The 25,347-nt window shown below is 37.5% G+C and overlaps 1 protein-coding gene and 2 long non-coding RNA genes across 3 annotated transcripts; 2 read left to right on the forward strand and 1 right to left on the reverse strand.

The window, feature by feature from the left end:
- Window positions 1–2,212: 2,212 nt before the first annotated feature.
- Window positions 2,213–4,678, reverse strand: LOC121050864. Its single transcript, XR_005804249.1, has 3 exons — window positions 4,423–4,678; window positions 3,803–3,872; window positions 2,213–2,436 (listed from the first exon to the last, which is right to left on the reverse strand). It is a non-coding gene; the product is annotated as an uncharacterized LOC121050864 (long non-coding RNA).
- A 14,026-nt stretch (window positions 4,679–18,704) lies between these two features.
- LOC121050794 lies at window positions 18,705–19,321 on the forward strand. Its single transcript, XR_005803906.1, has 3 exons — window positions 18,705–18,763; window positions 18,944–19,093; window positions 19,168–19,321. It is a non-coding gene; the product is annotated as an uncharacterized LOC121050794 (long non-coding RNA).
- Window positions 19,322–19,404: 83 nt separating this feature from the next.
- LOC112178008 (vacuolar protein sorting-associated protein 26C) lies at window positions 19,405–21,816 on the forward strand. Its single transcript, XM_024316230.2, has 8 exons — window positions 19,405–19,524; window positions 19,641–19,705; window positions 19,892–19,946; window positions 20,080–20,169; window positions 20,311–20,395; window positions 20,501–20,596; window positions 21,564–21,634; window positions 21,766–21,816. Exons 1-8 carry the CDS (start codon window positions 19,405–19,407, stop codon window positions 21,814–21,816), a joined length of 633 nt encoding a protein of 210 aa, XP_024171998.2.
- Window positions 21,817–25,347: the final 3,531 nt, after the last annotated feature.

Here is a 25,347-nt window from a genome sequence, read left to right on the forward strand (position 1 = left end):
TACTCAAAAATTACTGAGGCGCTTTAATGAAGATAAAGAAAAGCCTGTGAGTACTCCCATGATCGGTCGTAGTCTTGAGCCTGAAAAAGATCCGTTTCTTCCAAGGGATGAGGACGAAGAATTGTTAGAGGGTGAAGTGCCCTATCTAAGGGCAATAGGCTCATTATTGTACTTAGCTCAATGCATAAGACCAGATATCTCATTTGCAGTGAACTTGTTAGCTAGACACAGTTCTGCCCCAACACGCCGCCTTTGGATTGGTGTAAAGACAATCTTTCGATACTTGAGAGGTACGATTGATATGGGCTTGTTTTTATCCCTATAGAGAGAAAAGAAATAACGAAAGGGTGAGATCGGACTCCACAAGGCAAAACGCCACCTTCCGTGCTCCTCCTCCCCTCCATCAAAATGACAACGATGTCTTGATGGGTTTTGCTGATGCAGGGTATCTCTCTGACCCTCACAAAGGTCGCTCCCAAACAGGTTATGTCTTTACCATGGGAAGCACTGTGATATCTTGGAGGTCTACAAAGTAGACCCTTGTTGCTACTTCCTCAAATCATGCAGAGATTATCGCTCTACATGAAGCCGTGCGAGAATGCATATGGCTAAGGTCTGTAGTTAGACACATTCGAGGAACTTGTGGTTTGAAGTCTACCACAGATGAACCTACATGCATTTATGAAGATAATGCAGCTTTTATTGAGCAAATGAAATTAGGTTTCATCAAGGGCGACAACATCAAGCATATATTGTCTAAGTTCTTTTACAATCAGCAACAACAGGCACTTCTAAATATTGAAGTGAACCAAATCCGATCTGAGGATAATGTAGCGGACTTATTTACTAAGTCGTTATCTAAATCCACCTTCGAGAAATATGCACTACTAAAAAAAATTGCTTTTGCGACGCTTATTTTGAGACGGCAATTTGGGCTTTTGCGACGGAAGAAACTTTTCGCGACGGAAAAATGAGCCTTTTGCGACGGAAATATTGGCGTTGCAATAGGTGGCGTCACAAAATCCATTTGCGACGGTAAAATGCCGTCGCAAAAGATAATTGCGTCGGTATTCTCTTGCCGTCGCATCAGTTATTGTTTTGCGACGGCTATTTGCTACGCAGACTTCCGTCGCAAATTATCCATTAGGGTAGCCCAGGTGGAGGTATTTGCTACGGCTATGTTGCCGTCACAATGTGTAATAACCGCCAAACCTTGCCGCCAAAATTGAACCGCCAAACCTTGCCACCAAAATTGATGCCACGGTTAATTTGCCGTCGCAAATATATTTAGGGAGCTTCTATTCATACCTCCTAAATTGGTATTTGGACCTCTCATTCTAAAATTTACACAAATCTTCCAATCTTACCCTTTTTTGTATCCACATAATTTTTTCCAATACAAATCTACTAGCTAGTAATATCTTTTTTTCATCACTTAAAACTCAGTTCATAGCCATAACTTAACACCATTCACCTTGTAAGCTTGGATACTCTTATGAACCTCCTTTTATTTCTTAATAAATTGTGCAATTTACAATACCACAAGAGAATTATTATCAAAATCAATTTTCCTAAACCCAAATCAGGCTAGCAACATAGTCTACTCTAGCAAAAAAAAAAAAAAAAAAATCATAAAAAGAGATCAAGATAACAATTAACGATCAACTCCATGAAGTGAAGCAATTAAGCCAAACTAGAAAGAAACAAAAAGAATAGGAAATAGAAATTGCTTTTTGATCATTATTTTCTCGATTGTTCTTCTCTATATTTTTTGTCCTTTATTCCATTTTGCAATCTTTAACATTCTACCTTAATCAAAGTTGCCCAATAATCCTCATGTATGGCTGTAAGAGAATGAGAGAGGGAGAAGGGGGGTGAAGAGAAGGTGCATATTTTATTGAATTTTTTTTTTATCTTTCATTTTGTTCATTTTTTAGAAGGGCAAAATTGGATTTAAAAACTTCCAAAAATTGTTGGAGGTCTAACTACCATTTTAGGAGGTATGAATAGAACTTCCCATATATTTATAAATTTTTATTAAAATATTTTGATAAATGAATAAAACTATATAATTTTATACCAATTGCGACGCTGAAATGGCCATCGCAAACGCTCATTTTGTTTTATTATTATTATTTTTTCCTATTTCCACAAAATTAAACAAATAAATAATAATAATAATAATAGTTAAGCAATTAAATATCTTCAGAAATTAACATTAATTAATGAAAAATATAGTTAAACATATCTATTGAGTCATCATACCATATGCAAATACAAACACTAAAATGAAAATAAATGTGTTGTCATTTTCAAGTATTGAAAATTATAACCACACTTGAAATAAAACAACAATCACAAGTGCACCATTTTACTTTGTCATTTTGTGAGCTTTGCACTTGCTTTCATTTGCTTTGCTCTTTTTGCCATGAGAACCTGTAATATAAACATAGAAAAACCAATGTTACCTTAATGTCCAGTAAGCAAGATAGACAACAAAATGCACATATTCTTTCTTGATGGTGTCTATACAAACAAAACAAAAAACATTAAGGCATTGATGTACCTCAATCAATAGTAACAATACATACTAATTTCCAATAAAAATTTTGGAATTGTTAGTGTAATTAATGGCTGGAGCTCTATCTTTGTTTGAAAGCCATTAGTGCAATTGTCAAAACCTTACGGCAAATACAAGTTCATCAATATCCTTCAATTAAAACTAGAACAAATCACAAAGCGCAAAGTCACAAACAAATACATAAAAAAACATTTGCAACACACAGATAACCAAATTCCATGTTAAAGAACATAAAAAAAATCATACGTATAGACCTCGATAACTAGCCTTAAGGTTATAAATCAGTTCTTACGTGCGAACCGATATGGCTAGCTACTTTCACAACGACACAACTATCTGAAAATAAAGTCTGAAATATTGGTATACTTTTGTTGGGAAGTTAAGAATGTTTATGTTCAGTTCGTGAACAAGTCTGAATAAGGGAAATTATTAAAATCAAATGAAACAAACAGAAACAAAGTATCAATTGAAGAATTTCCTAATGCAGACCCTCAACTTCGAAAAATCATAACTTACTCTAGAAAACTCCTTTTCATGAGATTTCAATTTTGACATGATCTTCTAGATGGCTACTGAAAATTTCATGAAGACACCAAGTTCAAATACTCAGCCAAAATGTACAGTTTTTAGTAAGAAGGCAACTGGGTCAAAAACTACAAAATGCAGACTTCTGTCATTTAGCCTCGAAATTAACCACTGAATCTTAAATGAAATTATATAAACTATATAGATATTAGGCCTAAAGTATAAGCTTTCAACAAGAATATCTAAAGCAGAAAGTTTAACCGGTTTTCCATTTACAAATTCAACTGTTATTTACCAGCCAAAAGGCCTAGGCAATTGAACAAGGTTCGACTAATTCATACAAATAACTTTTTGAAAGGCTTAGTCAGTAAACACCTTACACAATATGCATCAATACATGAACAAAACATAGAAACACGAAGTCCCAACTTCCCTGGGTACAAACAGAAACATAGTATCAATTGAAGAATTTCCTGATGCAGACCCTCAACTTCAAAAAATCATAACTTACTCTAGAAAACTCCTTTTTGATACCCAGATATCCCCCACAGTCCCACACCCACTTTGCAGGCCTGGACCTGATAATTCCTCCTAACCCCTCTTTGGTTATTCTTCAATGATTTCCAACAATCAATTAACCAAGGAAAAGATTCAAGGAGATTTAAATCGACACAAATAATTCATCTGAAATCGTACCAATGACCTGAAGCAATCTTCTTGATGGAGTCTTGTCAGATTGACGAGGGGTTGATTGATTCTTTACAACCTACAATCAAAGAAATACTATTAGCTGTCTGCAACATACTCAAAAAAAAAAAAAAAAGAGGGTGAAATACAACGTGGAAAGATAAAATAACAAAAAGGGTCTGATCAGAAATAGACATGCATAAATTTGTCATCCTTCCTTTTTCTGTGTTCAGTCTAGCATTAAGTCAAGCAAAGCAAAACCAAGCAAAACTTATTTGTCTTAAAGCTTTGTCATCTCTCCAAAATTGAAAGAACTAAACAGATACTGTGCAGGAGAAAAGAAAAAATAGATTTCTGAAATGGCGGAGGTATGGTTGGTAATCACCAAAGAAATGAAAGAAATTGGGTAGGACAAGGGCAATCTTGAAATTGCTGGAGACTAGGATTACGAGAGCTTAATAAAACTCAACAGAAAATTCATATCAACAAGCTTTCCTATCTAACTATGTGGCAACATTTTCTTGAGAATCTTATAGAAGTCATCTTTGCAATAAAACTAAGTTCTCATACTTTCGTCCAACTGACCAGATTTGGAAGGCAAATGTCCCTCCCAAGGTTCAAGTGCTTACTTGGTGGGTGGCTCATGGGAAATTAAATTCTTGTAACAATATTCAAAAGCAACAGCTTCATCAAAATCCTCAATGTTGCATCCTATGCAAGGCAGGGAAGAGAGTGTTGATCATGTATTCCTTAATTGTCCTTTTACATCACAAATCTGGCTGAGATTTTTCAAGGAAGCAATGTGCCTCAGGATGCACTTTAGGTGTATCGGAAGAGGCAAGAAGGCTAAAACTCTTTGGGATGCAAAATGTTCACAAGCTTGGGTTATTTGGATGGAGAGAAACAGAAAGATTTTTGACGAGTAAGCAGGAGATGACAGAGCTTTGGAATCAAATTAGTTTCAGGTCTGCTCTATAGCTGCCAGTGCAGTTAGCTGACCTAGTGTTGTTACCTGGGAAGTAAATATTAAAAGTGTTTCTAAGCCTCAGGGTCTTTGAATGAGGACTTTGATTTTGCTCTCTTATTCTACAAAAAATTCAGCTTCCTTCCCGAAGAAATAATAATAAACATCAAAACTTTTCATCAACGATTAACATGTGAAAAATCTCTGCAAACTACCTCAATTTAATGTCATCCAATAGTTGTTGTCTGTAACTTTCCAGTGTCAGATTCATGCATAACTTATAGATACAAATACATTTGAGACCAGACCACCAAATAATGTATCGTCCAGAACATAGTTCAGTGTACATAGATATATACAGACAGTATAACTTACCATTTTGTTGAACTTATCAATTGTTGCCAAAGGTATTGTACCAAGCGGAATAACATTTCTAGTTCCCTCACACTGAAATAAAAAAAAGGAAGCATATAAAACAAGCTAAGGTGACAAAATGGCAATAATTGGGAAATCGAATGCACACAACCACCAGTGTCATTATACTCAAGGTTTAATAAATAATAAATATGTGTGTGTGAATTACATAATCTGTATTCCACCTAACCATAGACTTGCTAAGTTCGAACAGTTTTCTCAAGCAAAAAGATAGTTCTTTTTCTTTTAATTAGCAAATGATAGGGCAAGAATTGCCATCGCCTGTTTATAACACGGCAAGAGAAAAAGATATCCAATCTCTTCTGATAATTCTTCTTCTTCTCATTATAAGCATCCGAGGTCAGTCAATATCTAGCTTTATGCGAGTTATGGCTCTAGAGATAGAAAGAATTTTTGTTTCAAACTCAGGGCATCAAACTCTAGATCTTAGTGTTACACGGATTAGAGCACTATTCTAACAAAAATTTTATCCCACAGGTGCACATGACGACCAGAATAATGCACATTGAAGATGGATGGTAAAATTGCCTGGTTATGAATCACTTACCAGAAAAAGAAGCTGAAAATTGGTGACTATCAAGGTACCTGCCTCGTCAGTATTAATAAGAACAATGCCATATCCCTGGCAGTAAAGTTTCAAAAATTAGAAAAACCTTGAGAATCTGTAACTTGCAGAGGCATAATGTGTACGGGAAAACTCAACCAAATTACATTTAATTCAACAATAATTATAGGTTTGAAACTCACAATTTCTGCATAAAACTCAAGAATTCAATAAAAAAGCGTGATGGAGTATCCATTCCTCAACTTCAACTTGCTCACCTTCAAGCATGCAATCCAACTTCAAATGCGAAACGGCGCGTGGAGTAGCAACGAAATAGTTATAACTGGGCTTGATTTTCAGTTTAAGCTCTCTAGCAATAGAGAAACCAAAGGAATTGCAGCATTCTATCATTGTAATGATCTAGTATTTGTCCTTATAAATGCATTTCACTGGAGTATAACTTTTCATTTAACTTCAATCAATTCTAACACTTGAAATAGGCTAAAAACGTTGACTGTTGAATAGTGAAGGATAAGATCATGCATTTCTATGATATTGTCTAATTTCATTCAAAAAAATGATTAAGTTGAAACCATAACAACGCGCATTGCAGTTGCTCTATTGTGCAGTAACTAATTTGTTCACAGTATAAATTTTATTACAAAATTTGTATCATTGTAAACAAATTATGATATGCAGTACTATCATCTTTCAATATACCAAGCCATTACATTTTTCTACGATATTTCAAAGAGCAGTAGTACAAAATATCAAAAGATTGACTAATACTATAATTTCTTTCTGAGAAATATGTGCTATCATTGTAAACTTCAAACTAAACTTGAAATCATTGACAGTAAAACCATAAAGAATATACAATCTGAAAATTCCAATTTTTCAAATCTTAATGAAAGCTGTAAATTAATTATATCATTTTGTGGAACTCAATCAGTACCGAGTTGCTGATACACAAAGAAAACTCAAAGTCTGAAACTTTATAGGTTTTGGGAGTCCTCCGATTTCAAAGTTAAAATCTTTTTGGGGGTTTTCATTCGAATTCGTTTTGGGGGCTCCTCCCTCCTCAAGTTTTTGTTCTATCGCATACAGACCCAAAATCAGAACATGAATACAACCAAGAGCCAAATTACACAGAAAGCTGAAAATCAAAGAGTCACCTGTAAGCTGACGGCGAGAAGAAGATTGGGCCATCGGAATGTTCATAACGGCGGGAACGGTGAGGTTCCGGAGCTGAGAAATTTCCAGTTTGGGACTTTGGGCGAGAGGGAGAGTGGTGAGGTACTGAGCAAGAGAGAGAGAGATCCAGAGTGGTTGTGTTTGGGACTTTGGGGAAAAGAGGGAAAAAGAATTAGGGCTGTTTTGTTAGTACGGAATTTTGCCCCAAAAAAAAGAGGGAAGATTATTTGGATTAGCGCCAAGAGTAATACGGTAACGTTTATGCGTTGCCAAGTCTTCTTTCCTTTTTTTTTTTTCTTTTTTTTTCTGGTAAAGTAAACATACAAATGTATTTTACGACGGCAAGATAAAAATCCGTCGCAATTGATTACAAAGTTACTACGGCAAATATTTTCCGTCGCAAATAACTAGGCTTAATCGCGACGGAACATTTTCCGTAGCAATAGGGTCTCTATTGCGACGGCAACTGTTGCCGAAGTAAAAAACCGAAGCAATTGCAATTCTTTTTAGTAGTGATGTGAAGAGCAATGGATTAAGAAAGTTATCCGAACTCCCATGATTGTAGCATTCAGGGAGAGATATTAACATCAGGAGGAGGTATGATGTCTACATGTTCGATCTCGAAGAGTGAATGACGTGTTGTGCTCTTTTTTCCCTTCGACTAGGGTTATTTTTGTCCCACAGGGTTTTGTTACTTGGCAAGGTTTTTAATGAGGCAACGATCAAAGCGTCATCACCAAGTTTGAGCAGCACAAGAGGGAGTGTTGAAGGATGTCAACATTTAGAGTTGTAATAGGAAAAGGTTTTAGGTATTCAATTGTATTCGGATTCTGACCTTTTGTGTACCTTTGTAACTCCCTATATAAGGGCTCCTATTATCAATAATATACACACGATTACATTGCCCTATAACACTTCTTAGTATGTGTGCATCCCACAAGCACATTAAATTTTCTTCTACAGCTGACAACTTGAAATTTCATGAACAAGTATTGCCAATAATTTTCCAAACTCATATAAAAAAAATTTTGGTATCAGAAGTTCTAGCCTGGCTTTGGCTAAGAATCTTGCTTCAAGGTGATGCAGCAGGTGTGTGCTGACCTTCTTGAGGAAAATGGAATTGGTTTTCATTGTTTCCAAGGATGAAATTGATACTGTGAGTAGTTACTCTTTCTTGGAGCTTGCCTCTATTGTAGATTCATGCAAGCAAGCATTAAATATTTGCATCAATTTAGCAGCACATATTTAGTAGCTACTTATGATGGTAGTTTTCATTTCTAATGTATTCTTGAAACAGTCTGACTGCCTGTATTCTATTGCAGCGATCATATGTGGTGGTTGCATGAGGGTTTTCACAGTCATAAGTGGCATGATCCTTAACCTGCATAGCTCCCATCACTCAACCACTCCCATCGATGAGAGTGGCATGCTAGACTGGCTCTCATGGCTTTCGTGTGCGAATCCTGAACAAAAGAGGCCTCGTACTGGAGCCAACGATGATTATCACCATCAACTAGGGCAGTAGGTGCAACCATTTCCTACAAAACGACACTGCATGTGGAGCAACCATCAATAGCTCCCATCTCCATCATCAATGAAGACGACATTTCTATTCCCTCCAACGATTACTCTGCATCCACCTCAGATATGTGGTGGAGTCCACTGGATCAAATATTCCAGACTTCTAATTGGCAAGCAAATCCTGATCCTCTTCGCAATTCACAATTGACTCTCGCGAATCTACAGTCTACATCACCATCAACTCCAGAGTTCCAACAATAATGCCATGCACTTTGATATATTCTTTCAGAGACTATCTGCTATTTTCAGGTTTGGCTTTCCCCTTTGTTCTAAACTTGTAGATTTGATGTTTTTATAGGAATGAGGTTATAAGAGGTTTTGGATTCATAGGAATTAGCTAGGAAGTTAGTAAATTTATATTTTCAGTAAATTGCATCATGTAATCAGCACATCATTAATCTCAACTCACCAGGTTGCAAGGGTTACTTTCACCTTAAGAAAGAGGAGCAAAAATACATGGTTATATCAGTAAAGAACATTGGCTTCAAATTAAGGTTTCCATGCACTAATGCCTATTTTGATTTCTAATGTGTTTTTGGAAAACTTGACTGCTTGTCTTCCGTTGCAGAGATCAAGTGGGGTGATTGACAAGAGTTTTCGGAGTATAAGCAAGTGACATGAGGCCCTTCAGAGGCTGCTGCTAGATCAGGCTCTCTCCAACAAGTTTTTCTGCTCATTAGAACTAATCAATGTACAAGTATATATATGTAGTACTCTTAGAATTATGTCATTTTAGAGGAAACATTAAACAAATCAATTTTAGAATAACAATATTTACTGAGGTTTATTTGATCATAATCCTACATTCAGAAACCGTTGATTAATAAGACAAATGGAACATCGAAAGAATAACTCATTTTCAAAGGTTCCTCAGTCTAAAGACATCTATATTGAGGTCTCAATTATCTCAATGGCATTATCTTAATTACCTGGAATCCGCTTCAATTGTACCCCTGACTGTTGTTTCAGTACTCTGTTTTGTCAGCATTCAGATAAGAAAGGGGAAGTCTATTTGGACTGTTATTGCATTAGAATTTGGCACCTTGTTATTACAATAACCACGCAATATTATGTGCATACGATTAATTCTGGTCTATTTTAAGGAGCATTAGCGGAAGCAAATTTCATTCAGATGTGTTCTTTTAGAGTTGTTCAAATCAACTTCAAACAATGTTGCTGTTTTAACTTCCAAGGTTCGAAGTGTGAGAATCAAGATTTTTATGAGTCTTCCTTTCTCCAAGATTTTCCAATTTAGGGTTTTCTCTTTGTTCTAAAAACTACAGTAATAGGGTTGACATTTTTTTTTCCTCCTCTGTTTTTTAATATGCCTTTTTTTTTTTTCAATCATGTACTAGAGGACAAACATTCTCATGTTTCAGTACTTTGATTTCAGACCTAAGGATCTTATTATATAATTCTTATACTTTCAAGTAGTGAAGAATATGCCCTCTTTGATTCTGGTGATCGATAAGACAGACATTGCTGTACTATCTGGGAATCTATGATGAGGCTGCTTCTTAGAAGCCAATCTGTATATATTGAGGACATATGGAATCAATGAAGGCATGGCGCTTTGAATCTGGTAGGCTCTTGAGATTGGCTACATGGTATCAAAATTGTTGTAGTTGTTCTCAATTGATTCCATTGTTATAGGAGAATGTTGGTGGTAATCAGCTAGGTTGATATGATCCATCATTATCATTTGTTTCTGGTTTATTGTCTTTGCTTCCATTTTGTTAATGTGTTGCTATATGACTGATATGATGCAATTTGTTTGTTTTTTCCATCTGCAGTGGGGACTATAGATTTTCCACTTAGTAAAGTTACAGGCTCTGGCCAAGTTGGCTACATGCTGATTGCAGATCCAACTGAATATGATACGACTATAAATAATCTAGAAGAAAAGGTAAATGCTTTCTCCTCTAGCTGCACTCTTGCCTATGCTTTTTCCTAGTAATTCTAGGCTGAAGTGCCCATATGTTGTTGCTTACAATTTTCTCAATACATATCATGTTAAAGAGGCATGATGTTGCATTGTCCACATGGTCCATGGACTAAGCACATGGAATATGAAATGCATCACTTTAAGCAAAATATTCTAGCATATGTACATGCCACAAGCATTTTAAGTTTTCTTCTATAGATTACAACTTGGAATTTCATAAATATGGCCAATGATTAATCAAACTCATATACAACAACTTTTTGGTATAAGAAGTTCTAGCATGGCTTTGGCTAAGTATCTTGCTTCAAGGTGATGTGGCAGGAGGATGCTGACCTTCTTGAAGAATAAGGAATTGTTTTTCATTGTTTCTAAGGAATTGATACTGTGAGTAGTTACTCCTTCTTGGAATTTGCCTCTGTTGTAGATTCATGCAAGCAAGCATTAATTATTTGCATCAATTCAGCATAATATATTCAGTAGCTAGCACTTGGATCTTATATAATATATGGTTCCTTTAACTGATCGTTATTTTGATTTCTAATTTGTTGTTGAAAAAGTCTGATTGCCTGTGGCAATCATTTGTGGTGGTTGCATGAGGGTTCTCACAGTCATAAGTAAGTTCCATGAGTCTCTTTAGAGGCAGCTGGAGAATCAGGCTCTCTCCAACAAGTATTTTTATTCATCAAAACTGATCAATGAGTAAGTTTATATGTCTAATCCTCTTAGAATAAATACCTTTCCTTCTTTTTTTTTTTTTGTAACTTAGAGGAAGTATTAAAACTACTCAGTTTCAGAATAATAGTGCATACGTATTAAGGTTTGTATATAGGTTTTATTTGATCATAATTCTACAATCAGAAACCGGTTTAATGAAATGAAACAGAACACTGGACGAATAACTCATTTTCTTAGGTTCCTTTGTAATTTAAGAAACAGTTGGAAGTACTGGATTATCCTCAATTTAAAGACCTATACATTGAGGTCTCAAGTATCTCGACATTTCCATTATCTTTATTTTTTTTGTTTTTTGATCATTGATTATCAGTTGATCCCACTGTTGTAGGCCAATATTGGTGGCAGTCAGTTAGGCTCTGCAAATCAAGGTAGTCGATACAAATTGGTTGATATGATCCAGTATTAATATTTGGTTTCACTTTGTCACATTTAGATTAATGTTATCTAATAATAATACTACTGGATGATAAATGTTATACATTTTGATTGTTGCTTCTGTTTGCAGTGGGAACTATAAATTTTCACTCAGAATTGTTGTAGATTCGGGCAAAATCTGGTACATGCTGATGTGTCTGAATTTGAGAGGACTGCAAATAAACTAGAAGTAAAGGTTTGTGCTATTTCCCTTGCTCATCATCCATGTCTCTTTCTAGTTGATGTAGTTTTATTGTCGTTCAATGTCCAATAAAAGAGAAAATTTCTCCTCCTACATATTTCAAAGATTCTCTTTGTTTTTCTTTCTTGATTCAGAAGGTACAATATTTGGTTAATTGGATTAAATTAGCATACGTAACTTAGCCCCTTATTGGCTTATTGCCTATCAAATTTGCAGGTAACAAGCATACCAATAGTGATATACCCCAATAGTAATGAGACCTATGATGGTAGAGCAAGCAATGGGTGTAAGTCTCCTTCTATTCAAATGCACAGTGCTTGTTGCCCTACACTTTCAGTTATGGAATCCTGTTTTAGATCATTTCATTCATGGTATAATTCACAAAGTAATGTTCTTTTTGTAGAATCGCTGTAAATCTGTATGTAATTAGGATTTTATTTAATTAGGATATCCTGTAATTATGGAAAGATTGTTTCCTATTAGAGTTAGACTACTCCTTTGTACTTGTATATATACCCTCATTGTGGGATGAATAGAATCATCGAATTAACCCTGAATTGAAGTATTCTTTTCTACTTGGTATCAAAGCCAGGTTCAATCCTTTGAACTTGCTCTGCATCCTTTGAATCCTGAATCCTGAAGAACACCACAAACCGCTGCATACCACCACCATTGAATTCCAAACCACCATCACCCTACCTTTTTTCGGAAAAAAAAAATAAAAAAATTCAGATCCATCTTGAAACCCTAGAAAACCCAATCCTGCAAAAATCCCGAATTCCTCAATGGCCGGACCTGTAATTGAAGGCAAACAGTCAAATCCCGAGAATGCAATGGTTCCATCCTCACATATCATCCATCACCACTACACCACCCAACAAGACAACTCTGCGTTCCCAACAAGTGTTGTCTTGAATGAATCCAACTACACCATATGGGCTCCTCTATGCGGATGACATTGGAGCACGAGGGAAGGTTGGTTATCTAACCGGAGTGAAGGCTGAACCCGCCATAAATTCTGCAGAGTATGAAGCTTGGGCCACGGACAATGAAAAGGTGAAAAGTTGGCTCATTGACTCCATGGAGTCCTCTCTTATGAACTTGTATATTCGTCTCCCTACTGCAAAAGATATTTGGGAAGCTGTAAGAAAATTTTTTATGATGATTCTGTTGAAACCCGGATCTTTGAATTGCACAAGAAGTGTTTTGAAGCAAAGCAAAATGGACGGCCTATTCCTACCTACTATAATGAGTTAGTGGCGATGTTCCAGGAGATTGATCAAAGGGTGGCCTCTCAGAATGATAATGTTGCAACTGTAGTTCAAGAGACCTCAACGATGTCCTGGATGCGTGTTCACATGTTTTTGAGTGGACTTGACCTAGAGTATGATCAGGTGCGTGGAGAAATCCTGCGCAAGGAACCTAAATCTCTTTGGAGCAGAGCTATGCTTACATTCTCAAGGTGCAATCAGAGAAACAGGCAATGGGGCATACGAAACCTAATGAATCTTCTATTATGGCTGTCCAACGCAAACCAGGTCCTCATCCAGGCTTCTCAGGTCCTTCTTCACATCGTCCTCTAGGTAAACCAAATCCATATGTAAAGAGAAAGTGCATTGTGTGTGGGGAACTAGGTCATAGCAAAGAGCAGTGCTATGAAGTGATTGGTTACCCTGATTGGTGGGACTTCACCAAGAAACCACTAAAGAATCTGGGTAAGGCTGCCATTGCTACTACAGAGGAAGAGTGTCTAGACAATGCCTCCGCTAATGTAGCGCAATCAGGTATGAAGGGTAAGGTTACTTTGAATAATACATGGATAATTGATACAGGTGCATCTGATTATATGACCAATGACCCTAAGCTTGTGAAAAACCTTAGATATTCCCCTCAAGTTGTTGTCTCTACTGCTAATGGTACTCCACCTCCAGTAGCCGGAGAAGGTTCTATTGATTTATCTGATACATTAACCCTTGAGTTTGTCTTAGTTGTTCCATCACTAGCTTATAATCTCCTGTCTGTTGGTCAAATTATTTTAGCTCTTGCATGTATTGTGACCTTCTATCCATCTTTCTGTGTGTTTCAGGACATTCTGACTCGACGGATCCTTGGTTATGGTGTTAGAAGGGAGAAATTGTACTACCTGGATCTGACAGAGACTGGAGAGAACCAGAAGCATCTTTTGGGGCAAGCTAATCAGATCAATGGGGTAGAGAATGCGAAGGAAGCTGTATGGTTATGGCATCGCCGTTTAGGTCATTTATCTTTTAGTTATCTTAAGAAGCTGCAACCTTATTTGTTTTCTATTGTCAGTGATTTGGATTTCCATTGTGACATTTGTGAACTAGCCAAGAGCCACCGTGTTTCATATTCTCCAAGTCTTAATAAAAGTCCTATTCCTTTTATGAAAATTCACTCTGATGTCTGGGGTCCTGCGAAAATTCCTTCTCGTTCTGGAGCTCGATATTATGTAACGTTTATTGATGATTGTACTCGCATGACATGGGTATCATTACTGAAGAATAAGAGTGATGTATTTGGGATGTTTACTGAATTTCACAAAATGGTGGCAACTCAGTATCAAAAATCCATTAGAGTGTTTCAGTCTAACAATGGTGGAGAGTTTGTGAATGGCCCTATGATTGAGTTTTGCCGGTCACATGGAATTCGTCATCAAACCTCCAATTCTTATGCTCCTCAACAGAATGGTTTAGCAGAACGGAAGAACAGGCAGTTGATGGAAGTTGTTCGTGCTTCCTTGTTTGGCATGAATGTACCTCGGTCCCTATTGGGGAGAAGCAGTAAAATCAGCAACATATCTTATCAACCGTACTCCTTCACGGGTGATTGAGTTTCAGAATCCTCATCAGAAGCTTCATACACTTTTGACCATCCCTTCTATGCCTAATTTGGAGCCCCGGGTGTTTGGGTGCACAGCCTATGTTCATATTCCCAAGCCTCAACGCAGCAAGCTTGATCCCCGTGCCCGTAAGTATATCTTTGTTGGTTATGCTGACTTCCAGAAGGGTTATCGATGTTATGATCCTCTTATTGGCACTATACATGTCTCTCTTGATGTTTCTTTTCGTGAATACGAGCCTTATTACTCAGGGGGAGCTTCTCAGTCTTCTCTTCAGGGGGAGAGAGGTTGTGAAGGGCATCCTCGTTCTGTTATTGATTTTGATGTCTTTGAAGACTTGGAAAATTTGAAGGATAGATTTGAAGGTAGAAATTCGGAAACAGAAAATGCAGTTGCCGAATAGAGCATTGTGAATTCTGAAACAGACAATGCGACTGTCGAATGAAGTGTTGCGAATTCCGAAATAGAAAATGCGACTGCCAAACGAAGTGTCGCGAATTCCGAAATAGAAAATGTAACTGCCGAACAGAGTGTTGTGAATTCCGAGACAGAAGAGATGACTTTCTTGGATAGTTTGAATCAAAATCAAGAAATATCTGAAGCTCACACACAAGATATTCCCCCTTCTGCATCACCAACTGAAGATCCCGGTCAGAATGATCCACCTCAGGTACCCCTAAACTTTAACGAGTCCTCTGGGTTAGACAATGTCGAATCTAGGAAATCACAAAGGGTTACCAAGGGAATTCCTAAGAAACAATATGAACCAGATATCAAAGCCAAAGCTAAATACCTTATAGCTAATTTTATGTCTAACCATAAGATTTCTAGGTCACATGCACTTGTTGTTGATCAATTATCTACTGTATCTATTCCTAGTAACGTGTAGGATGCATTGATGGATCCAAAATGGACAAAGGCGATGAATGAAGAATTGGAAGCTCTTCAAAAGAATGCAACATGGGAGCTAGTACCTATGCCGGTTGGAAAGAAGACTGTAGGATGTCGTTGGGTATTTACTGTGAAACTTAATGCAGATGGAACTATTAATAGATACAAGGCGAGGTTGGTCGCTAAAGGATATACACAACGCTATGGGATTGATTATGAGGAGACTTTTGCACTTGTGACAAAGATTAATACTGTCCGGATTCTAATCTCACTTGCAGCAAACAAAGATTGGCCCTTGCACCAGTTTGATGTGAAGAATGTGTTTCTTAATGAGAATTTAGAGGAAGAAGTGTACATGGATATGCCCCCAGGTGTTAAGAATTACCCAAGTGACATTGGCAAGGTGTGTAAATTGAAGAAGTCTTTGTATGGCCTGAAGTAGTCTCCAAGAGCTTGGTTTGGAAGATTTTCAATGTCCATGAAAGCCTTTGGATACAGACAGAGCAATTCTGACCATTTACAGCTCTTATTATGTATGTTGATGACATGATTGTTACAGGGGATGATCCGAAAGAGATAAATGAATTGCAAAAGTATTTGTCCAGGGAGTTTGAAATGAAGGATCTGGGACAACTGAAGTATTTTTTGGGTATTGAAGTTGCAAGGTCTAAGAAGGGGATTTCACTTTCACAGAGGAAATATGTTCTTGATTTACTTGTTGAAACGAGGATGCTGGACTGCAGACCCATCGAGACACCCATTGAGATGAATCACGGACTTGCTATCTATCCTGATCAAGTTCCAACTGATAAAGGGAGGTATCAACGTCTTGTAGGAAGGTTGATTTATCTTTCACGTACTAGACCTGATATTGCTTATACTGTGAGTGTTGTTAGTCAATTTATGCATTGTCCTAGTGAAGAGCATATGGATGCAGTCTTTCGTATTTTGAGGTACTTGAAGATGGCGCCAGGTAAAAGGTTACTGTTTCAGAAAAAAGATGAATTGGAAGTTGTTGGGTATACAGATGCAGATTGGGCTGGTGATAAAACTGACAGACTTTCTACATTTGGGTACTTCACTTTTGTTGGAGGGAACCTTGTCACTTGGCGTAGCAAAAAGCAGAAAGTTGTTGCCAGGTCAAGTGCAGAAGCTGAGTTCCGAGGTATGGCACACTGAGTCTGTGAAATGTTATGGATTCGTAATGTCGTGAAAGACCTGGGTTACAAGCTTAAAAAAACTATGGATTTGCATTGTGATAATACAGCTGCCATTGAGATTGCACAGAATCCAGTTCAGCATGACAGAACAAAGCATGTGGAGGTTAACTGTCATTTTATTAAAGAAAATCTTGAAAGAAAGGTTATTCGCTTTCCATTTGTAAACTTAGAGGAGCAATTAACTGAGGTTCTTACTAAAGGAGTGTCTAGGAAGGTATTTGACAGCTCAGTTGACAAGTTGGGCATGATAGACATCTATGCACCAACTTGAGGGGGGGGAGTGTAGAATCGCTGTAAATCTGTATGTAATTAGGATTTTATTTAATTAGGATATGTTGTAATTATGGAAAGATTGTTTCCTATTAGAGTTAGACTACTCCTTTGTACTTGTATATATACCCTCATTGTGGAATGAATAGAATCATCGAATTAACCCTGAATTGAAGTATTCTTTTCTACTATTTTTCCAGATATCATGTTATATTACGGTATTACCAAATGGTGAATCTCGTACCATTTGTTGGTAAAAATATGAAACCGGCCTTCCTTTTATATGATGAACTGTTCCATGAATGATGAAAATGTGAATTAACATGTTTGCAACATATTAAAAGGGGCGCCTTAGGCGCATCTTGAAGCATTAAAGGCGCAAATCTGCAGATAAAATGAGTGAGTTTTGATACCTAGGCGTGAAGGCGCAGTAAACGCGCTCAGGAGACTTTAAAGGCGTAGAAATCAGGCAGAAGGCGTACGCGCTGTCTTTTTTTTTTTTTTTTTTTAAGTAAAACCGGATATGCTACTCTACTGTCAAACTTCTGTTTCCCGACTTCAATACTCATAGTCTTGAGTTATTCTAAGGAAACAACTTCTGGCAGAGGAAACTGGATTCTTGAACCTAAACGTACAGCAATGGGAATAGAATGAGAAGCGGCAAGAAGATGGAGCATAGGTCCCTGCTTCACACAACAAAGCTTGGTTTATTATGAATTGCTATGAGCCTTATCTTTATCTTCTGATGATAAGGATTGTTCTTCAATTGAATTCACAGTTTAAAAGTTTTAGTTTTCATCTTTATCTCATACAGCTATTTTAGTTTTTACACTACTACAAAAATTGAATCAGACGACGCATCATAGTTTTCTGTCGTCTGATTGATTTTTATTTTTTTGTACGTCGCTTTTATAAAACCTGTCGTCTGATATGGTATAATGAACTAATTCAGAAGACGTTTAAGGATAAAACTGTTGTATGACCTTAAAGTAATTGAGCGGCAATTTTCCCACCATGTCTGTGGTGCCAAACTCTTCTTTAAACCCAAATTTTTCCCCAAACATGTAGTAATCATACGACGAGAAATAATAAAAATGTGGTCTGATTAATATGTGTGGCAGAAAGCAAGGAGATTTCCCACCATCATTTTTCTCCAACTCCCCAACAAGGGAAGCCAAATAGATAGGAGACAAATTTCAAATTTAAAACTCATATACTCAGACCACATTGTTATAAAATTCTGTTGTGTGAGTCTATGCGAGGGCTTATCCAAATTCATAGGACAGGGCTTGAAACCCTACATTTAGGCAAAAAAAACATGAACTCCTCACCTAAAAACCAAAACCATCACTCCTCACTATCGACAGTTGCCCACTCTCTCTCGACACAAAGCCAGAACCAAAACCCTTACTCGATCTCTTATTCGAGAAAGCTCTCTCCCCTAACTTCCCCCCAACCCCGACCCCGACCTCGACCTCTCTCTCTGACAAACCCTATCTCTTCTTCCACAAACCCCAAAGAAAGCTCTCTCTCTCTCTCTCTCCGACAAACCCCGACGAAAACCTAATTGGATCTGGGAAATAGCGAAGGCCTTCATTGAGACCACTCTGAGCTCGCCGTTGACCTCTACACCCAGGCCATCGCCGTCGATCCCAACAACTCTGAGTTCTACTTTGATCGCGCTCAGGCCAACATCAAATCCAACAATCTCACCGGTAACGACCCCCTCTCTCTTGCAATTTCTGACGCCAGTTCTTCGTCATCTTCTTGTTTCGTTTCTGAGACCTAAAAATTGAAGGAATTAAATTGCGTTTTTTGTGTTAACTGATTGGTTTGGGGTTTTCTTGTTCAGAGGCTGTAGAAAACCTAATGGGTAGACCTCTAGTGTTCTTCAGATCTTTCGACAGTGGCGTGTTGCTTTCCGCGGATTTGAAATTCAGCTATGGGTAACCAAGATTTGAATTCGAACATTGGAGCTGTGGATTTGGGATTGAAGGCAAAAATGTCAATATTGGGGCTAAGAAGATAATTAAGAAGGTTTCTGGGTAAGTTTTGATTCAAAGTTTTAGTCTTTTGATTATGGGTAACTAAGTTTTGATTCAAATGTCAAAATTGTTAGGTACTAGACATATGATGATCCAAAGCTAAATGTAGAAGTTTAGAAGAAGAATCAGGCTCGATCTCGAGTCCTTGAAGCATTAAATGCAAAGAGGGTGAGTTGAAGTTCTTTGTTTTGAATTTGGCTGCGTCGTTAACAATGTCGATTGAGCTCAAGCTTTCCCGGATTAATCGAGTTTATCGTCCTTCTGTAATTCTCTCTCTGAGATTCTGTATCATTATTTATTTTATATTAATGATGAAAGGTGATATTGGAATTTTCCTGGAACTGATTGAGGGCAAGATCATAGTGAAGTCTGCGTCTTCAATCTCGCACTATGGAATTCGCATCGCGGTTGATGGATCTGTCAACTTGCAGGTTCGAATTTCACTGTCCGTGTTATAAAATGAAACGTGGTTTAACTTGAGAAACTGGGTAAAGGTGGTGTGGTGAATTATAGGTTTCTTATTATTTTTTTTTTTGCTGTTGTGAAGGTTCGGGGAGGGACGGCCGGAGTTATAGAGACTTTGGTTGGTGCTGCCAAGCCTATTTCGATTCTGTGAGTGACATTTTTCTTAGCTTTTGGAGACATTACATCTTTTAGTAGTATGCTTTGTTTTTAATTATGTATGTATAGATAGGGAAAAATGGAGTGAAGTTTAATGTGTTTCTGGTGTCTTACTCTCCTATTTTGGCTAATACGGAAGCGTTCTGCAACCAATTTGTTTTTCTCACTTGAAAGCAGGAACAAAATTGTTGAGCTTAGACCTGCTGGAAAGATTGCTTCAGGCATAACCGAGGTACGAATAACAAGTTGTTTAACTTTAGCAGTGCATCCTCTAGCCACTTTCGATTTTCCAGTTGCAGTAAATTATGGTGGATTCGAATTCCTATTATACCATTTGCGAATTAAAAGTTCTGTGTTTGTGGCAGATACCGTTTTCTATGCATATCAGGCAACCAAGAGAAGATAACCTCGATAAGTTCTATGAGACATTCCATGGAGGAAATATTAACATTCAGGTGCATCTTTCTACCTTGGAAAGTACACATGTTCAGTAGTTAACCCTATTAGTTGGGAATGTATCATTGCTTCTGATTGCCTTTGAAATGCATTTTCCTTTTTCATACTTAACCGAGACATGATAATGAATTATGCCATAGTATTTAGTGACTGTAGATATATCGAGAGGATACCTGTACAAGTCATTATCTACAACAATGGAGTTCATAGTTGAGAGTGATAAAGGTATGTATTGACTATAGATTAAGATGCTATCTGATTTTATTCTGTGTGGTTTCATTTACATATATTAGTTAAAGTAACTTGCTTTCTGATTTTGTATTTAATCAGCTGATGTAATTGAGCGACCAGTTTCTCCGGAGATGGTTGTCTTTTACATTACTCAGGATACCCAAAGACATCCGCTACTTCCTCAACTGAAATCAGGTTTGCTGGTTACTTCCTGTTATATCCTATCTATCTCTAGTTACTGTTCTTAAAAGTTTGGAGTATTGTCAACCTTAGGGAATGCTCATTTTCTTTTTCATGATACCATGACTGACAAGAGGTATTGCTGAATAGGTGGATTTCTTTGTTTTTAACAAAAAATTTCTTTGGCCTTTGCTTATTTTGTCATGAACGATACCTCTAAATTGAGGAAAGTAGGAGCAATGGTTGTGTTCAGCACTTGCAGGGTTTAGTTTTTGTTTACTCATGTGCATATATTCGGTTTGGAATGAATTATTTTTCTAACATTCTTTGTTTTTCTGGTGGGTTTTGGGTCTTGCCGAGATGGTTATGTATGTAATTGAACTTGGTAGCTGCAAGTGTGTTTGGGTAGTATTAGAGATATACTGATTTGATAATGAGGTTTTGTGTACTGGTGTTAATCTCACTGCCACCCCCCTTATCATATCCATCACAGAAAGTAGTTTCTGCGAGGGAGAAGGAGAGCCCCTTTGAGTGAGAGTGAGAGAGTGTGAGAGAGAGAGAGACAGATTTTCATATAATGTTGTTTTTCACCATAAATTGATAAAGCTGTGGCCTATCCCTCATGTCAGCACAGTACAAGTAATCAATAATGGAATGGAACCAATTTAATACCCACGCACCAAACTATCTTTCATCCCCCCTTCTCTGCCAAAATTCTCATACTTTTTGCAAATTTCTCTGTGAGATTTGCTGATGATCAAACTCTCTATGAGACGCGAGTGAAGAGGAGGTTTGGCCAAGCATATCTTAAACTTTATTTTCTTTATGTGCTTGCTCTGATGCACATAAATTCATAAATTTATGCTACCCCAAGCATATGATTGCATTCATAAATTCATCCCACAGTTTCCAGTAATTAATTACATGTAATCCATTTATGTGCTTGCTCTGATGCACTCTTGTTTATGTGTTATGAATGTAGGAACTGATTACTTTTCCATTTCTACCTATGATGAAGCTATTCCGGCTCATATTGCTTTTCTAAAGGGAAGGGTAAGAATTCTTATTCAATAGAAAAGAGAGCTTCAAGTTTATACCCTTATATTAGTACAGCTGCTTGCCTGCTTCTTATTTAAACCAATTTTTGTTCACACATATGGGGCACTGATTGATGGTTATGGCAGAGCTGGGGAACTGGCAAAGGCATTTGGTGCTTATGGGATAATGAGGTCTAAGGTACTATTACACTGACAAACATTGACTTTGAAGCAGCAATGGGAGAACTTGAAGATGAAGATAATGCCGGGAAGAATCAGCTGCATGTTGATGCAGTGAAGAATGTTACGAGGAAATAGAATCAGTCGATTTGACCCTCCTAGATGTGCTCCATATTTTTGACAAGACCCGCCCCGAATTCCACCCTGGAATCCGAAGTGGCCCTGCGGGACCCACCTTTAAAGGAGATTTACCAAAAATTTCAGCATAACCTCCCTTAAAAATGGATAACCCAAAATCCTGCGGAAAACCAAAATTCGCTTCAAATAATCCAACCATAACTCTTGGAGCAACCCTGCTCCCAAATTCAACCAATCCCATCTTAAAGCTAATAACATCATACACAATCTCCAAAAGTTAAAAGTTACTACAATCACCAAAGTTAGGTCGTAGACCTCAAATATAATTCATACAAGTTTGGGTCACATATCCCTTAGTAATCAGAGCATTCTAGGAATATAAATAGACAAGGAGTGCAGTAGGTTAAACAGGTAACCTACAGAATGTGATGGCGGAAGCAGGTACGGTCACTATGGCTCACACTCGTACACCGAGCAGCAATACTGCAATCTGGGCATTTGAAACCGAAGGGCCCAGGGAAAAGTATATAAAAACGTTAGCGTGAGTGGACAAAAATAAATCATTGAAAGGAAAAAGGGATTTTATACTTTTCCACATTTATAACAATCAAAACTCCCGATGCATGCAATGATTAACAAAAATAAAATAAGAGGAGTTTCGCTCTTTAAGGCCGACTAGCCCCGCTAGTCACATACGAATAAAAGAAAAGGTGGAAACTCCGATACTCAAAGAAATAGAACCAGCCCCGCTGGCTAAAACAAATCGGACTAGCCCCGCTAGTCAAAAATAGTAAAGTGAGTAGGGGAAGACGATAGCCATACGAGTGAGCCACCCAGGCTCGGGTGATAGCCTCCCAGGCTAAAGTACTCTCATTACTCCCGTAATATACCCTTACGCCGCCACTATGTGTAACGATAGGATACTGGGCTTTAGAATTACTGTCACAAAGACAGTAACCAGCGCCACAAAGGCGGAGGGCTTCGGTGATCCCATCACCTCGCCGCAAAGGCGGAAGATCAATGCTAGCAATGACAAGTCACCCAAAGTATGGCATAAGAAATCCGAAAACCAAGTAAAACCACAAACACATAAGGCTTCCCCATATTTCGTAAAAGAATTTCCCATGACGTGACCCACACGCCAAGATAGTCTCAAATTCAAGAAAAATAATTAGGATATAAATAAGTAGAAAGATTAACTTCATCGCATTTCATAAAAATCTTAAATCGCCGAATATAAGTATAATATAAATAGTATAAATCCGGGAATCACATCGGAAATAAATAAATAAAAGAAGATAAGCGTAAACCAATGACGTGACCCCGCACGCCATAAAATCTCCATGTAAATCAATTAACCAAAACCGTTTCCGAAAATAACCGTATGCTCAAGAAAGTAGATTGATAAATAATTTATAACTTCGGAACCGTTTAAATAAATGCATGCATCATTCTTTGAAAAAATAAAAGTCCACTCACTATATATGCTCAATCCTGACGTCGCTTGGTATTTTCCTCGTACGAAGATTCCTCTCGTCCTGTACAAATAGCACTCGTAAAAAAAATACATTTATAGAACGACAAATAACTTTATGATAATTAGAACTTGAAATTCATAACGTCCCCCCTTCAAATCCAACTCCTTAATTCACAATAAATCCATCCTCGAAATTCCATCAATATCCATTCATCGATATATAAATTCTAAAGTGAATTCGAACGAATTTCGGCGATCGAATTCACGTAAATCGTTAATTATTCGTTTATACACAATTTGTAATCCCTCCAATCTCCACCAAACTTCATGTATATACTACTACCATCGTTAAGGGATTTATGGAGCCAAAACAGAGAATAAATTGCAGCTCCACACGCCTCCACGCGCCACCCACAGTGGCCGCGCGTGGGGCCCACGCGCCCCCGGCCAACCACCACCAATGGCCACCAAATTTTGGCAGCACCACCTACTCAACATGCCTAATCTCTTTCTCAGCTACAACAAGTGCCAATTTTACCTGGAAGAGCTCCAATTAAGCCGGTGAAGATTTTCCAGAAAAATTCAAGAACCCTAGGATCGGGTCGATCGATTCGACCTCTACACTGCAAATTGAGAAGCAAGACCTTAGGGAAAATAATCTCCAGCAAAAACCCGACCTTCGACGCCGGTCTAGTGACCGGAGAAGGCCGGAATCGCCGGAAACCGGCAAAAATAGTAAACTGCACCCCTTACCTTCGTGGGGCGAAATCAAGCTTCTCCGGCCAAATCTTTGCAAAATACCACCGCCAACGTGTCAAGGGGGAGGAGGCGAGCTCGGGGATAGCCGGATTCCGTCGTGGGTCGGCCGGAGGAGGGAGAAATCGAAGGTGGAACAGTTCGGGTCGAAAGGGGAAGGAGTCGGGGGTGAAGAGAGAGGGAGAGTTACCGGGTTTCCGAAAATGGAAACCCACAGTGGTAACTTTCCATATTTATATTTTTGTTACCATGAACAGTAACTTTCACATTTTAAGCTATAACTTTCACATACGAACTCCGATTTTTACGTACCACATATGCATGCGCTCGGTTTAACGTTCTCTACAACTTTCATGAAGGAAGTTTTCTCAAATTAATAACTCATAAAAAGTCAATTTTTAACCACCCCCTAAACGTTAAAATTATAACTGCGAACGGTAACCATAACGAATTTCACGTAACTCAGTAAAAAGGTATATTAGATGTGGGGTGTAACAATTTTGGTGTTGGAGTAGTATATAGTGCTCCTTTTTGGCAATATTGTCTAATACAATTCAGTACAATTATGTGGATTATAACAATATTAGATACATATATATATATATATATATATATTGGAAATTACTGTTCATTTGGTAATTTTTGATTTCATTTTCTGTTGTATGTACACAATATTCACAACAGCCATACAATAAAAACTGTTGTGTGAGAGTAATACAGATCACGGGTGCTATCAATGTTTTGTTATTCACACAACAGTTATAAAAAAAAAAGACTTCTGAATCACAATCACACAACGGGTTCTTAAGTTGCCCGTTGTCTGAGTGACGTTCACACGACAGTTAATGATGTCGACAAGCTATCGATAGCCTGTCGACATGGATGCCGAGTTCTTCAGACGACAGTTCTCTAAATCATATTTCATCAGACGGCAGCGAGATATACGACAGTCAGCTCTACATCAGACGACAGTTTTTAGCCGTCGTCTGATTCAATTTTTGTACTAGTGTTATCTTCTACTCATATACAATTATCTCATATATATAACTAATATATATATCATTATATCTCAATCAATAATAATCATCACAAAGCTTTCATAAATAATAATGAATAAGTTTTTTTCTCTATTATTAATGTGCTATATATAAATATATGTATATATCTTTTATATCATA

The sequence above is a fragment of the Rosa chinensis genome, chromosome 7 (genome assembly GCF_002994745.2).
Source record: "Rosa chinensis cultivar Old Blush chromosome 7, RchiOBHm-V2, whole genome shotgun sequence".
NCBI lineage: Eukaryota > Viridiplantae > Streptophyta > Magnoliopsida > Rosales > Rosaceae > Rosa > Rosa chinensis.

What these genes read in the sequence shown, in the direction of transcription:
- LOC112178008 (XM_024316230.2), top strand. Translation starts at nt 19,405, where the DNA reads ATGAAAGGTGATATTGGAATTTTCCTGGAACTGATTGAGGGCAAGATC. An exon ending in GCCAAGCCTATTTCGATTCT is followed by an intron (nt 19,706 to 19,891) that starts GTGAGTGACATT and finishes ACTTGAAAGCAG; the next exon opens with GAACAAAATTGTTGAGCTTA. An exon ending in TTGCTTCAGGCATAACCGAG is followed by an intron (nt 19,947 to 20,079) that starts GTACGAATAACA and finishes TGTTTGTGGCAG; the next exon opens with ATACCGTTTTCTATGCATAT.